General features: G+C 53.5%; 8 protein-coding genes across 8 annotated transcripts; 4 read left to right on the top strand and 4 right to left on the bottom strand.

Annotated features, from left to right (window-relative positions):
- Positions 1 to 133: 133 nt before the first annotated feature.
- Positions 134 to 758, top strand: CORC01_11118 (translation initiation factor SUI1; the record flags this gene model as incomplete). The annotated part of the gene is made up of 3 exons (XM_022622744.1): positions 134 to 392; positions 555 to 622; positions 735 to 758. 3 exons carry the CDS (start codon positions 134 to 136, stop codon positions 756 to 758), a joined length of 351 nt encoding a protein of 116 aa, XP_022470784.1.
- An 813-nt stretch (positions 759 to 1,571) lies between these two features.
- Positions 1,572 to 2,525, bottom strand: CORC01_11117 (uncharacterized protein; the record flags this gene model as incomplete). Its single annotated transcript, XM_022622743.1, has 1 exon — positions 1,572 to 2,525. One exon carries the CDS (start codon positions 2,523 to 2,525, stop codon positions 1,572 to 1,574), a length of 954 nt encoding a protein of 317 aa, XP_022470783.1.
- A 1,291-nt stretch (positions 2,526 to 3,816) lies between these two features.
- On the bottom strand, positions 3,817 to 4,526 carry CORC01_11116 (NADH-ubiquinone oxidoreductase 17.8 kDa subunit; the record flags this gene model as incomplete). Its single annotated transcript, XM_022622742.1, has 3 exons — positions 3,817 to 3,958; positions 4,059 to 4,300; positions 4,392 to 4,526. The coding sequence occupies 3 exons, from the start codon at positions 4,524 to 4,526 to the stop codon at positions 3,817 to 3,819; spliced, it is 519 nt and encodes a 172-aa protein (XP_022470782.1).
- A 570-nt stretch (positions 4,527 to 5,096) lies between these two features.
- On the top strand, positions 5,097 to 6,359 carry CORC01_11115 (nucleotide exchange factor SIL1; the record flags this gene model as incomplete). The annotated part of the gene is made up of 1 exon (XM_022622741.1): positions 5,097 to 6,359. One exon carries the CDS (start codon positions 5,097 to 5,099, stop codon positions 6,357 to 6,359), a length of 1,263 nt encoding a protein of 420 aa, XP_022470781.1.
- A 534-nt stretch (positions 6,360 to 6,893) lies between these two features.
- Positions 6,894 to 7,900, bottom strand: CORC01_11114 (40S ribosomal protein S15; the record flags this gene model as incomplete). The annotated part of the gene is made up of 4 exons (XM_022622740.1): positions 6,894 to 6,963; positions 7,035 to 7,331; positions 7,512 to 7,588; positions 7,745 to 7,900. Coding segments are annotated over 4 exons (600 nt in total), but the record flags the coding sequence as incomplete, so codon positions are not given.
- An 876-nt stretch (positions 7,901 to 8,776) lies between these two features.
- CORC01_11113 (NADPH dehydrogenase) lies at positions 8,777 to 9,952 on the bottom strand (the record flags this gene model as incomplete). Its single annotated transcript, XM_022622739.1, has 1 exon — positions 8,777 to 9,952. One exon carries the CDS (start codon positions 9,950 to 9,952, stop codon positions 8,777 to 8,779), a length of 1,176 nt encoding a protein of 391 aa, XP_022470779.1.
- A 292-nt stretch (positions 9,953 to 10,244) lies between these two features.
- Positions 10,245 to 10,493, top strand: CORC01_11112 (uncharacterized protein; the record flags this gene model as incomplete). Its single annotated transcript, XM_022622738.1, has 1 exon — positions 10,245 to 10,493. The coding sequence occupies one exon, from the start codon at positions 10,245 to 10,247 to the stop codon at positions 10,491 to 10,493; it is 249 nt and encodes an 82-aa protein (XP_022470778.1).
- A 1,528-nt stretch (positions 10,494 to 12,021) lies between these two features.
- CORC01_11111 (uncharacterized protein) lies at positions 12,022 to 12,568 on the top strand (the record flags this gene model as incomplete). The annotated part of the gene is made up of 2 exons (XM_022622737.1): positions 12,022 to 12,203; positions 12,232 to 12,568. 2 exons carry the CDS (start codon positions 12,022 to 12,024, stop codon positions 12,566 to 12,568), a joined length of 519 nt encoding a protein of 172 aa, XP_022470777.1.
- Between the last annotated feature and the right edge of the window lie 8 nt (positions 12,569 to 12,576).

The raw sequence follows: 12,576 nt of genomic DNA, 5'->3' as shown, positions 1-12,576 counted from the left end.
CAACCATCTTCCTACCCAGGTTCAGACTCTCTCTTCCACGTGCAACAACACAAACGAAACGCGTCAACACGCTTAGGAACCAAAAAAAACACTTCCAAGACACGCATACGACTTGCGCGCAAAGCTCTTTCTCATGACTACCATCGAAAACCTAAAGACCATCGACCCCTTCGCGGACGCGGACGAGGGCGACGCGGATAAGCAGAAGAAGGGCCAGGACTACATCCACATCCGTATCCAGCAGCGCAATGGCCGCAAGACCCTCACCACTATCCAGGGCCTGCCCAAGCGCTTTGACCAGAAGAAGATTCTCAAGGTCATAAAGAAGAAGTTTGCCTGCAACGGCACCATTGTGGAGGACCAGGACCTCGGTGAGGTCCTGCAGCTTCAGGGTACGTTCGAACCGTCTCGTGGAGGGCACCTTTTGCTTGTCTCTCTCTCTCTCTCTCTCTCTCTCTCTCTCCCTCTCTCTCCTCTTCGGCATAATCAGTCCGATTGAGCGAGCTCCGAGCATGCACTGCCACACAACAGTTGAGCTGACAGCCATGACACAGGTGACCAGCGCAAGGCTATCCACGACTTCCTCATCGACAAGCAGGAGGGTCTCGAGATGGACTCCAAGGTGCGCCAACCATTATTCCAACAAACACTACCCCCACGTCCACGTCCTCTTGAAACAATCACATTCCATTTCCACGCGTCAACCCAAGACATGCTAACCCCGTCCCAAACAGCTCGTCAAAGTCCACGGCTTCTAAGGGAGCCGTTACTGCCAGGAGGCACAATCTCCCCCTCGCAACCTAGCGGGTCCCGGTGACAAAATCCCTAGGGAAGCAGACCCGAGTACCGATCGGTTCCCAAAAAATTTTCGCATTCGTCTTATAACTCTTTTCCAGAGGGAAAACGCTTCGTGAAGATGTTGAAACCCGATTATCTCCAACGTTTGAGTGGTCAACTGCTCCGAAAGGGCGATTCCAAATCCAGAGTGGAGAAGGAAGGCTGTCGGCAGGGTCTTAAAGGTGCCTGCGGGAGATGACGAGACACGATTCAGACGCAACCCACGGTTGGGTCAGCTAGATATGTCGTGCCGCGCTGAGAACTGGCAAGGGGATTTTGGCACAACGGTCTTGGTGGGTCTGAGGAGCTTTTTACGGCATCCGCTTTCTTGTTGTGGCTCGTTTGCTGTCCTGTAATGACAGCTCAGACGAGACACACAAGGCTTGCGAAAGGTTTTGAGCATCATGCCCAGTAATGAACACATCAACTGAACTCTTGCTATTATCGGGTGATACCCTATGTGTGCTCCACGGACTGTCACAATAGTCTCCACTCTGTGTGTTACCTAGGCCACTTGGTATGGTAGACTTCTCTCTGCTGCCATCTCCATTCGTTTGTTTACCGAAACGATCATAAAAGTGCTACGTTGCATCACTGGCTCACACAACGAATGCTGGCTTCTTGTAAGCTTGTTTATTGAGACTACCCTCACCACTCTCTTATGTTCTATTCTTCGTCGGCCATAACCCCCTCATACCATACCAATCACCATGTGAGAATCTTGTCTACCAGATTCAGCGGTCGCTCATGCCGGGCCGTTTAACCCCGGGTCGGTTGTCCTCGATTCGGCGGTCCTCGGTTTGATTATCCTTGTTGTGGCTGACCTCGTGGTGGCCGCCCTCAGGCTTGTCACTTTTTCCAAAGGCTCTCTTCCAAACCTCTTTGAGTCTGGCCCTGCGGCTCGGCTTCTTGTCTTGGGTCGTCTCCTTTCCCTTCGTCGATCCTGTGCCATCGTTGTTGGCGACATCTTCGACATGTTGTGTATCACCACCGCTATTAGATTCTGCGGCTTTTTTCTGCTGCTGATTTCCAGTAAACTGGCTGGTTGGATTCATCCTGAGTGGATCGAGGGTTTTCGGCTCTGCAGGCTCCAGAGCAGGTGGAGCAGGTGTAATGGAATCCGAGTCCGCCTCTTGGGCCTGTGACCTGATCTGTATATCATCTTTGAATCTGCTGGAGCCCTCGCCGTTGTGACTGTTGGTGTCAGTGTCATTGGCTTTGGCTTTACCCTTGCTTTCTTTGAGATGTTCAACGTCTGTTCCCTCATTTTCCTCGCTTTCCTCGTCTTCATCATCTTCCTCGCTATCGTCATCATCCTCATGCCCGTCGTGTTCCCGGTGTTCTTCTCCATCGACGTTCGCGACACTAGCGGCACTGCCAGTGGCGGGATCAAGTGGTAAGGCTGCGAGTGGTGGAGGCGGGACGGAGCAAAGTGGGCAGCGACATATATACGATGGACGACACATCCGAATTTCCTCGCCAGCAGAGATGGGCTTTGTGGCTCTGAAAGTGGCAATGGTGTAGTTGACATATCCGACGAAAGCAACGTTCCCATCCGGGTCACTAAAGGGACGGAGCTCTCTAGGGTCAATGGGTATGTGATGGTTTCCGAGCACCATGAATCCAATGTTGTTCATGAAGTCGCACAGTATTGTATGGTGTATAGCCTTCATTCGGTCGTGCGCCATAGGCACGTTCTCCAGCAGGGGACAGTAGTCTTTGTAGAGAGCCTTGATTGCGTTGATGTGAGGTCTTCCCAATGCCCCCTAGAAATAAGAGATCCGACCATCGCTTGGTTGAAAATCGAGGATTCTGAACATGGCCGGGCCCTGAAAAATGGCTGCTCCGACGTCGAAATCCCTTTTCGCTGCTCTCGGGCCCTCTATGAAATTGAGCATATGCGGCATGGGTAGCACCGCCATGGTGACGACGACAATGTAAAACTGGTGCTGGGAGTAGTTGGTGATGGATGAAAATGCAACGGACGAATGTTCTTCTAGAATGATTAGAGAAAAGCATCAGGGGATCTACAAGAAAGTAATGGACACGATGGGAATTGTGGAAGACGGAGCAGATCAAACGAGCAGACGCAAGAGAAAAGACACAGGAGAGCAGTAACAGGAGGTAGAGAGGCAGAACTCGAGAAGAAAGGCACAAAGAGTTGGAGTGGAAGGAAGACAGCATTGAAAGGAAGTTCCGGGAAAAGAGGGCGGCGCATGGAAGTCTGAGCGTTCAGGATGGCAGGCACAGGACGCAATCGCTTCCATATGTTTATCTAAAAGGGCACTCAAGGATGGCTCCAAGTGGGAAGCCACGAGCTAATACTGGATGCGAAGACCGGGCAGCTGAGATAAGTGACTAGTATTCAGAAGGAACGTCATTCCCTCACCATTTCCAACGATGTGGATGGGGGAATGAGGTGGCATCATTGAGTAATCGCGAAACTGTGAAATGTACCTTAGTTGCTGATATCATCTAGGTAGGCAAGGAACCCGGAACCTGTCCTTGCTTTGTCTTCGCGAGGGAATCGGTAGCTTACCTACTTACAGCCAGTGACGATGGTGAGTCATGCTGCTCATCAAGTACGGGAAAGAGGTCTGTAGAGGATGCAGCATTCGTGACAAGATAGTGATAGAAACGAGGAAAGAGTGGGACTGCAGAGGTCGCTACTTCGATCAGGCAGGTACGCGGCCTGGATATACCCGGTGCGGTCTCCCAAAGGTCAGCAGTAACAACACAGGCAGATTTACCCGTGAGAAAGGCTTGGACACCCCGGTCATACGGACCGCCAACTGTCGATACAGAAGCGCCAAGCAAGATTCAGCAATCTGTGAAGCTACCTTGCATTGGTGTCTCCAGGAGCATAACCGGCTACTTTTCCCAGCGTGGTGGGTAAATATCAACGGGTAAACAAATGAACTGGGAATTTTGATTCAACCTCGAGTTGATCTATGTAACGGTATCATACACCACACCCACTCACTCCTGCTTCTGCGCGGCAAGCTTCTTTACTTTCCGCTCCTCCTCGTCGAGATGCTGCTTCTTGTAATGGGCAATCACATGGTCCAGGTTGGTCTGGGAACCGGCAACAACGTTGCGTGCAGCAAAGTTGGAAATGGCCCTGCATATTAATCGTCAGCTTCCGCACTTCCTAGTCTACGGTGTAGAACCCAATGCCTGCTCTTTGAAAGGGGGACGCTTGGAGGGGGGAAAGAGCATACTCGGGGAATCTGAGGTCGACATCGCGGTTGGCAGGGGTGGAGAAGAAGAGCAGCCTGTCGAAGCCAGCCTGCTCAACGGCCTTGGTGTGCAGTGCATTTCTCTCCTTCCATGTCTCCTGCCAGTGCCAGGCCTCGTGGATCTTCTTGGTGAGGTAAGGCGGCTCGCCGTCTTTGCCGGGGGCGGTGATCTTGTAGACGACGTATGCGGACGGAATGATGGCGACGACGGCCCAGAAGAAGTTCTACGTGATAACATTTTAGCCAATTGAACCCAGGGTCATTCAAAAGCACAGCAACAGCAATTGACGACAGAGGGTTTCTTCGTAAACGTACTCCGATGGGCTCCTCGACAGTGTGGGCGTGGTGGTGGCCGTGGTCACCTCCAGAGGCGTAGGTTCTCGATTGGCGCAGGCCAGTCAGCCGTGACTGACGCGCGATGCAGACGGCCCGGGTTCGAATGGCCTGCATCGTGAATGACGTTGCGGAACGGATGTCAATTGACGATGGGAATTCGGTTGCTAGAGGGCGTCTCGAATTGAGGTGGGAGCTTCGGGTGGTGGAGGTTGACCCAAGGTGCCGGAGGAGCGTCACTTTTCGCGGATTAGCGCTAGCGCGCTCAAGCGCGGATGCTGCGGCTGTTGGGCCAATCATCGGTTGCCGAATTCAAATAAGTGAAATCGCCTCTTAATGGGGCAATTGGAGACAAATTGGCCTTACGGACGACTTCGACGGATTTCTATTTCGTGATGGTAAACTGTCCTTTTTTCAATATTGACTCATTTTCAATCTTACGGTTGTCTATAAAGACTTGCATCTCTTCGACCAAGATTCGTTGCATCAAATTGCATCGTCAGATCGAGTCAAGATTTAAAGTTCTTGAGTTCCAACTCACCCACAATCTCATACAGCGACACTGGGTTTCTAGCTGGTCTTACACACGGGATCAGATCGTTCCTCTTCACCTGGATAGACTCATTGAAATTATTCTGTCCGAAACCGCAGCAACAATCAGAAGTCGTAAAGCTCAATTTTGCCAACATGGCGTCGCGGAGGTCAACTCACGCATCTCTCCTCCCTTTCGCAATCTTCATGGTTGTTCTCGGCCTCGTCTTTTTCGCATCATCAGCCTCTGCCTCATCACCAGCAGCGCCCTCACCGTCAGCTGAGGTCGAGCTCATATGCCACACAGACAAACCAGCAGAATGCTATCCCAGGATTTTCCAACCCACAGAAGAGTTTCAGCTAGTTCACGACGATCAAGAATTACCACATGGACTCCACGTACGCCTAAACATCAATACTGGCAAAAAGGAGGCCAAGATCAATGATCCAACTGAGCAAAACCCGGAACTGGAGGGCATGCCCGTCGACCGCTCAATCGTGGTAGTGGACTCGGACGGAGCTCCCGAGGCGCAGATTCCCAAGGACGCGCCAAAGTACGAACCAGTCGGCGTCGTGAAGCAGCCGAAGCAGGAGTCGGGCGAGTTCTACACGAGCCTCGAGTACGTCAAAAAGGGACCACACGGAAGTGACCTCCCAATGGACGAGGCTCTCGAGTTCCTTGAGGACATCTCTCATGACATCTACTACGGTCTTAAGATCACTGAGACCTTTGACACCGTCAAGTCCCTCTTCTGCTTGATGGTCGACCCTAAGACCCCAGCACCACCCGAGGGCGCGGTCCCCCGCGATCAGCAGGCAGCCGCCATCATCTCCGGCGCTCTCCAGAACAACCCCACCGCCCTCGAGGAGGTCACCAAGGTCTGGCCTCAGCTGATGGGTTCATCCTGCCGCTCCCTCCACAAGGCGCCGCAACTCAAGATCCGCGACGGGTTCTACGCCTCGTTTGTGCCCTCGCCCGAGAGCACAGACCACGACGTCCTCAGCGCCGCAAACAAGGCCAAGGCTCAAGTCGCCGCCATCAAGGGCCTTATCAAGAGCCCGACCATCCGGGACGACTTCATCGCCAACAAGGGCATGGACCGCCTTCTGGAGGTTCTCGGACCTAAGGACGCGCAATGGGAGACTGCTCAGCGCAAGGCCGGCCAGCTCGTGCTGGATAGCTTCCTCGATGAGAATATGGGCGCCGACGTGGGCGTTTGGCCTCTGTTTAAGGCGTCCGAGTCGGACAAGTCCAAGAGGATTGCCGACCGCGTGAGCGACGAGAACTGGAAGGTCGCGGTTAAGGTGATCATGGATAAGAACAAGGGGGACAAGAGCCACTGGAGCCGAGATCTGTATGACAGACTCGATGCGCATGAGAAGGCGCAGCTGAAGTTAGCTGGGAAGGATGAGTTGTGATGAGAGTGATGAGGATCCATAGATCATGATATAGATATACCCAAGTGCTTTCAATGCCGTTGTCACAGATGCCCTTTGTCCATGAGATTTGTTTTTTGTTTTTTGTAGTGTCGCAAGTGTGATACAACTTGCCTCGAGGTAAGCTACCTTATTTTCGGTTGAATGCGGGTTTGGTGGGTCCAGTACGACCAAGCCTTTGTCAATGACATTCAAACATACCCGGGTACAGATTACTTAGGATATGAATGCTAAAGTGATCGCTTGTATTGATAAGAAGCTCTACGCCATAACACTCACGAAGATCACAGCAAAGCGGAAGTGGAAGAGTAAAATGTACTTTTGGTATCTCTTCGTTGAATTCATTCCCATTTTGAGGCTCAAACTTTTTAGCGGACAACGATGTTGTATTGAACTATCATCGCCCAAACAACATGATAGCGGCCTTGCCTTGCTACCAAAACCATTTCCCGTTTCGCCTTGATGCCCGTTTGAATGCAAGAACCTCCCTAAGACAGCCCACAACCATACTCTCCCTTACTTCAGGGGGATGAAACGAGAAGAGTGCGTGGCACCGATACCGGGTCTTCCGTGCTTGACGGGGCGGCTGGTAGGCTGTTAGTGGTGTATCGAAAGGCAGTCGCTGCGTTGAAGCAGCGTATCCGGAGGGACACATACTAAGAGATGGAGAATTCAGCAAGGTAGTGACCAACCATCTCGGGCTTGATCTCGACGGTGTTGAACTCCTTGCCGGAGTAGATGCCAATGACTGAGCCGATCATCTCGGGGACGACAATCATGTCACGGAGGTGGGTCTTGACGAGGTCGGGCTTCTCGTTAGGCTTGGCCTCCTGCTTGGCCTTGCGGAGCTTCTTGATCAAGCCCATGGGGCGGCGCTTGAGGCCGCGGTTGATGCGCCGGCGGGCACGGGCGTGGACGACATCGCGGAGCTGCTCAGAGTCGAGGTCAAGGAGACTATGGGCGAGAACTCATGTTAGCATGAACAGTTCGTCTCATATATTGCGGTTGTGATTGATCCTGTCGTCCTCGGATCGTAGGAGTAGGTGGGGAGGGGGTAGTGTGATGAAATCATCGTGGTGTTCGGCAATCGTGGGGTGCGACGTGTGTTTGGTGGTGGGTTATGGGCAAACGTACGCCTCGAGGTCGATTCCGCGGTACTGGAACTTGCGGAACGCTCTTCTCTTCTTGAGCTCAGCAGCCTCCTCGGCGTTCTGTATGCGTCCATCCAGTCAGCCAAAAACTGTTCTGTTCCATGATGTGTAGCCCAGGCCACCACGAAAAGTCCTCCCCATTTTTTGTCGCTAGCGTGTGTCCATCGGAATTGCTTTATTCTTCCATCGCTCAGGGTAACAGGAATAGATTCGCACGTACGTATTCGGGGTCGTCAGCCATCTTTGCGGTTGTGAGTTGTCAGGGAATTCGCTTTCGATGCGGTCTATCGAAGGCGAATAAGCTGAATTGCCGGTGGTGTCGAAGTTTTGGAAAGGGTGCTGGGGCTGCAGTCGCTTGGAGGTTTCGCTTCTCTGCGAATCAATCGCCCCACTCGCACTTTTTGGTAGGGTTCGGTTGCCCTCCTACCGCGTCATGTGATTTTGAGTGGAATTCGCTTGAGGAGGCCGGTGGCGCTCGGACCAGCAGTCAACAGTTCTTCCTCCGGGCGCCGACCGGACTTTTTGCTCCATATAGAGGCCGGTATCTTCCTTGTCATCTCCTCTTTTGCGGTACCGGATCGCCGGCGAAGTATTTTGACGAGCATAGGAAAAAGTCAAAAGGAGATGAAGAGATGAAACTAAAGAAGAAAACATGCAAAGCGATGCTCTACACGGCATCTTCTCAGACACACATACGAGGGAGCTTCAACGACCCAAAGGTGGTCATTAAAGGTGTGATGAAGTTGGATATGTAGGCAACCGTCGACATTTGACGCCATATCTTATGTGCTGTACCTCCAGTCTAAGGCTATTAATTTTTACGCGTCCACGCTGTTGAATTAGAATGACCACGGATAAATCAAGGAAGCCCATGCTAGGCCAAAAAATTTCTCCATCAAATTACAAGCCCGGGGCACAAGCACGGCGGATTTCTCTGCTGTCGAGCAACAGGTATGTGGTCGGGCAGCCATTGGGAAGGAAGCCGAAAGGACCTAGGTCAAGCAAAGTAGAAGAAAACATTTCAGGATGCAAGAAACTTCAGCTCAGTCTAAATATTCAAGAGCATTGAATATCATCACGTCGGCACATAGTATAAAAGTTGAGACAAAAGAAAAATGTATTTGTATATCTCAACGTCGACCCTCATAGATCTATTATCATGCAAAACCCAAGACTCCAGTGCTATGCATGTAAATGCCCATATTCTCTATACCATTCCCGTTCCGTCCCATTCCATTCATGAAAAGCTTAGGCGGAACCGTTAATGCCGTTAGCCTTCTTGTGCTCCTCGCTGAACTCGTAGGTGTTGTAGCCGTCGTTGCTCTTCTTCTTGTAGAACGTGGTGCGGTCGTAGGGGGTGAGGGCGACGTTGTTCTTGACGCGGAAGACAAGATCCGGGTTGGAGATGAAGTAGCGGCCAAAGGCGACAGCGACGTCCCACTTGGCGTAGCGCTCGTCGACGGCCCAGCGGGCGCTGTCGCCAAGGTAGCCACCGGCGACGACGACGGGGGACAGGTTGTCCCACTCCTCGAGGATGAAGTCGAGGGTTTGGGGCCGCGCCTCGTCGAACGGCTGGACGTCGTCGGTGACCTGGCGGGGCGCGATGCCCAGGTGGACGGGGTTGCCGACAGCCTCGACGAGGGAGAGGTAGGCGAGCTTGTAGCCGGCCTTCTTGATCTCGCGGACGATGTACGAGGTCTGCTCCCAGGTGTCGGTGGAGTAGGACTCCTGGAAGGTGGCGAAGGGGCTCAGGCGGAGAGCAACGCGCTCAGCGCCGACCTCCTCGACGACGGCCTTGATGATCTCAAGCAGGAAACGGGCGCGGTTCTCGACGGAGCCGCCCCACTTGTCGGTGCGCTTATTGACCGAGTCGCGAGTGAACTGGTCGACGAGGTAGCCGTGGGCGCCGTGGATCTCGACGCCGTCACCGCCGGCGGCGATGACGTTGCGGGCGGCGACACGCCAGTTGTTGATCTTCTCCCAGATCTCCTCCTCGGTGAGAGCGTCGGGCTTGTAGGGGCGGCCGGTCATCTGGACGTCGGAAGAGGAGCCGTACTTGAAGCCGCGGCCCTTGACGAACTCGGGGTCAGCGGCGCGGCCGAGGGACCAGAGCTGCTGGAAGACGTAGCTGCCATTGGCGTGGATGCCGTTAAAGACATTCTTCCAGGCGGCGATCTGGGCCGGGGTGGAGAAGTCGGGGAGGTCGAGGTCGCCGACGTCGGCTGGGGAGACGGCGGTGGCCTCAGTGATGATGAGGGTTCCCGGGGTCGAGGCGCGGTCGGCGTAGTACTGGGAGACAAGGGGCAGGGGAACGGAATCGTCGTCGGCGCGGTAGCGAGTAAGGGGAGCCATGACGATGCGGTGGCCAAGGTCCATCTTGCCGGCCTTGAGAGGCTGGAAGAGCTTAGTGTTCTGGGCGGCCATTGTGATTGTTTGGAAAGAGACGTTGGAAGTTGAAGGGTATCTAGAAATGCGATTTGAACGGAAATTGAGAGCTATGAGATGTTGTTTGTCAGAGGTGTCAAATAGCATATGGTTATGAGATATTCTTCTTCACTTGAATGGAGGGGATCTCGAGGGTATTTGTATGTCCAAAGACCTTGGTGTAAGTCGATCGACCAAGAGCCCACCGCGGCATCGTCGTGGAATCATCTGGAGAGTCCCACTAGGGACCTGAGAAGTCCTCAGCCGCCCCCCACAACCAGATCTGCCTGCAATGAGTGCTGTGTTCCATTGGGTGAAGGACTTTTCCTTTGGCCCTGGCCGGCTTAGAAATGACTTCCCCTCCGTCGTACACGGCGACAACTCGGCGGGTGGGCCCGACGCCTTACCGTCCATTTCTCAGCGAGCCCCAGGTCCGCTCAGTCTCCGATCGGTGAAACCGAAGCCGAGTCTGGTGCTTCTGCTTGTGCTGCTCCATAAGGGAGGGACAGGGGTGGGTTGGGTGACAGCCACACCGTTCTGAAGAATCTGAGACTGTGAGGCGCTACACGTGGATTTGTTCTCGAACGAACCCATGTACGATGACTACCTACTGTAGAAGAACTGCGGCTCCGCAACGGAACGGGTCCATATGGGCAAAGATGGTGATAAGAGAGAACCTGGAAAGCGACGAATTAGTGTAAGATGGCGGACCAGGCCCGAGATTGCTAAAAGCTGGTTGGGTGTCCGAGCTCTCCTAGAGTGGGAGCCACGTCGGCAGACGAAGTTTTCAAGCTTTGCTTAGAAATCGGATAGTACGATGAACAGCAGAGTGCCAGAGACTGCGAGGCAACGAAGACGGGGCACATGGGTTTAGGTGGGGGTTTTGACAGATTGTAACTTGTTGTCGCGCAACCAGGGGGGGATGGCAGGGAGTGCAAGGGGGTACGGTCACGTTAGAGATAGCCAACAACAGGTTCAGGGTCCAATAGCGATGCATGAATTCGCCATTCAGTATTCTGAGGCCTAGACATGACCAGGAACAGTCAACTTTAAGGTCGGAGGAAAGTTCTGACATGCTGAGAAATGCCATGAGGAGCGGAGACAGCCCCGGGGCCGACAGTCGCCCCACCATGAATGTCCTTCGTGACTGGTCAAGCTGGTCTGCCGCTCTTGGGATTTCGCCGGGAACAAACCCAACCCGAACAACGCCAAGTTCATCCAGAACCCGCGGGGACTTGGTGTAGAATGGGATAAAACCTGTCCTTGTCGTACATACTTTGCTGATGATTGACCCTTGAGATTATCTTAGAGGCCTACGGTCTACCTTAGGCCATTGCACATGTCATGTAATCTCACAGCATGGAAGGACCAAAATGCCGATGGATGGCTGAGTGACCAGAGCTGCGGGGTAATTTGCTGCCCCGGTATGCAAAACGGCACGTCAGCAATGGGCAGACAATCTTTTGGATTCATAATCTTCCACGAGAGAAGTCTTCTTGCATGAGATTCTCGGCCTTGTTTTTTTTTTGTTTTCCCCCCACCCTCTTCTCACTGCCGGCCTATCTTAAGATCTGGCATCTTGGTTGTCGGCGATTAGTCTCATTGTGGCGTTCGTTATCTCCTAGATCATCCAAGCAGGGTCTATGTACGGGTAAATCAGCCACGTCAGTGACGCCACGCCGCTTGCGACCCGCCCGCTGCGAACTACATCCCTGCGTCGGCATTCTGCAGCAAACAGGGGGGCGAAGCAGTGACTTCGTGTTGCTTCCTGCAACGTCCGACCCGCCTGTCTTTGTAGCTTTCATATGACGAATGAGTCTCGAGATGGCTTCATTCCCAGGCTCATCACCCAATACCCCCCAATGTCTTTGAAGGAAGCTAGATTCTGCTGCTGTGTATCTCTGGATATACTTCAGTCAGACTGTACCAAGAAACCCAAACTGATTGAGTGGCACGATTGAACAAAATACTTACACTTGCCTCCTAAATCCCCCAAAGACTTCATATTAAAGAGATCCAATGCCATGCTCCTCCCACTCCGCCGTCTAAGGCGACTCTCCCCTCGCACCATGTTCCTCACACTACTCACCCTCGAAACCTACTTCACAGTCCACAACCGCCCCTTCACGAAACAAACCAACCCCTCATCCTCCTCCTCCTCCTCCCCCCTCCCCGCGCGGCACCCAGGCAATGAAACTTTTTTCATAGCAAGCATCCACCGCAACAGCGGATCCCTACTATCATCCTCCTGGTCCGACTCCATGCTGCAGCTGATCGAGTACCTACATTGGCGGGTCCGAAGGCCGCGTCCACTTCTCCGCCGTCGAATCCGGCTCCCGCGACGGCACAAAGTACCAGCTGTCCACTCTGCAGCGGAAACTCGAGGCCCGCGGCGTCGGCACTATTGTCGTCCTGGGCAAGTCGGCGCAGGAGCAGCAGGACGAACTCAACGCCAGGCCAACGGCTACGGGGTCCCGTCCACCGGGGTGGGTATGGAACGAAGGCGATGCCCAATTCGACATGCGTCGCGTATCCCACCTCGCACGCGACGCACGCGAGCGCAACCTCGCCATGGACCCGCTCGAAACCCTTCAAAAGAAGCAAGACGAAGGCTAAGGCAAAAC

This window comes from Colletotrichum orchidophilum, assembly GCF_001831195.1.
Source record: "Colletotrichum orchidophilum strain IMI 309357 chromosome Unknown Scaffold_116.1, whole genome shotgun sequence".
Lineage (NCBI taxonomy): Eukaryota > Fungi > Ascomycota > Sordariomycetes > Glomerellales > Glomerellaceae > Colletotrichum > Colletotrichum orchidophilum.
The sequence above is the reverse complement of the archived record's forward strand: the minus strand, read 5'-3'. Positions and strand labels throughout refer to the sequence as shown.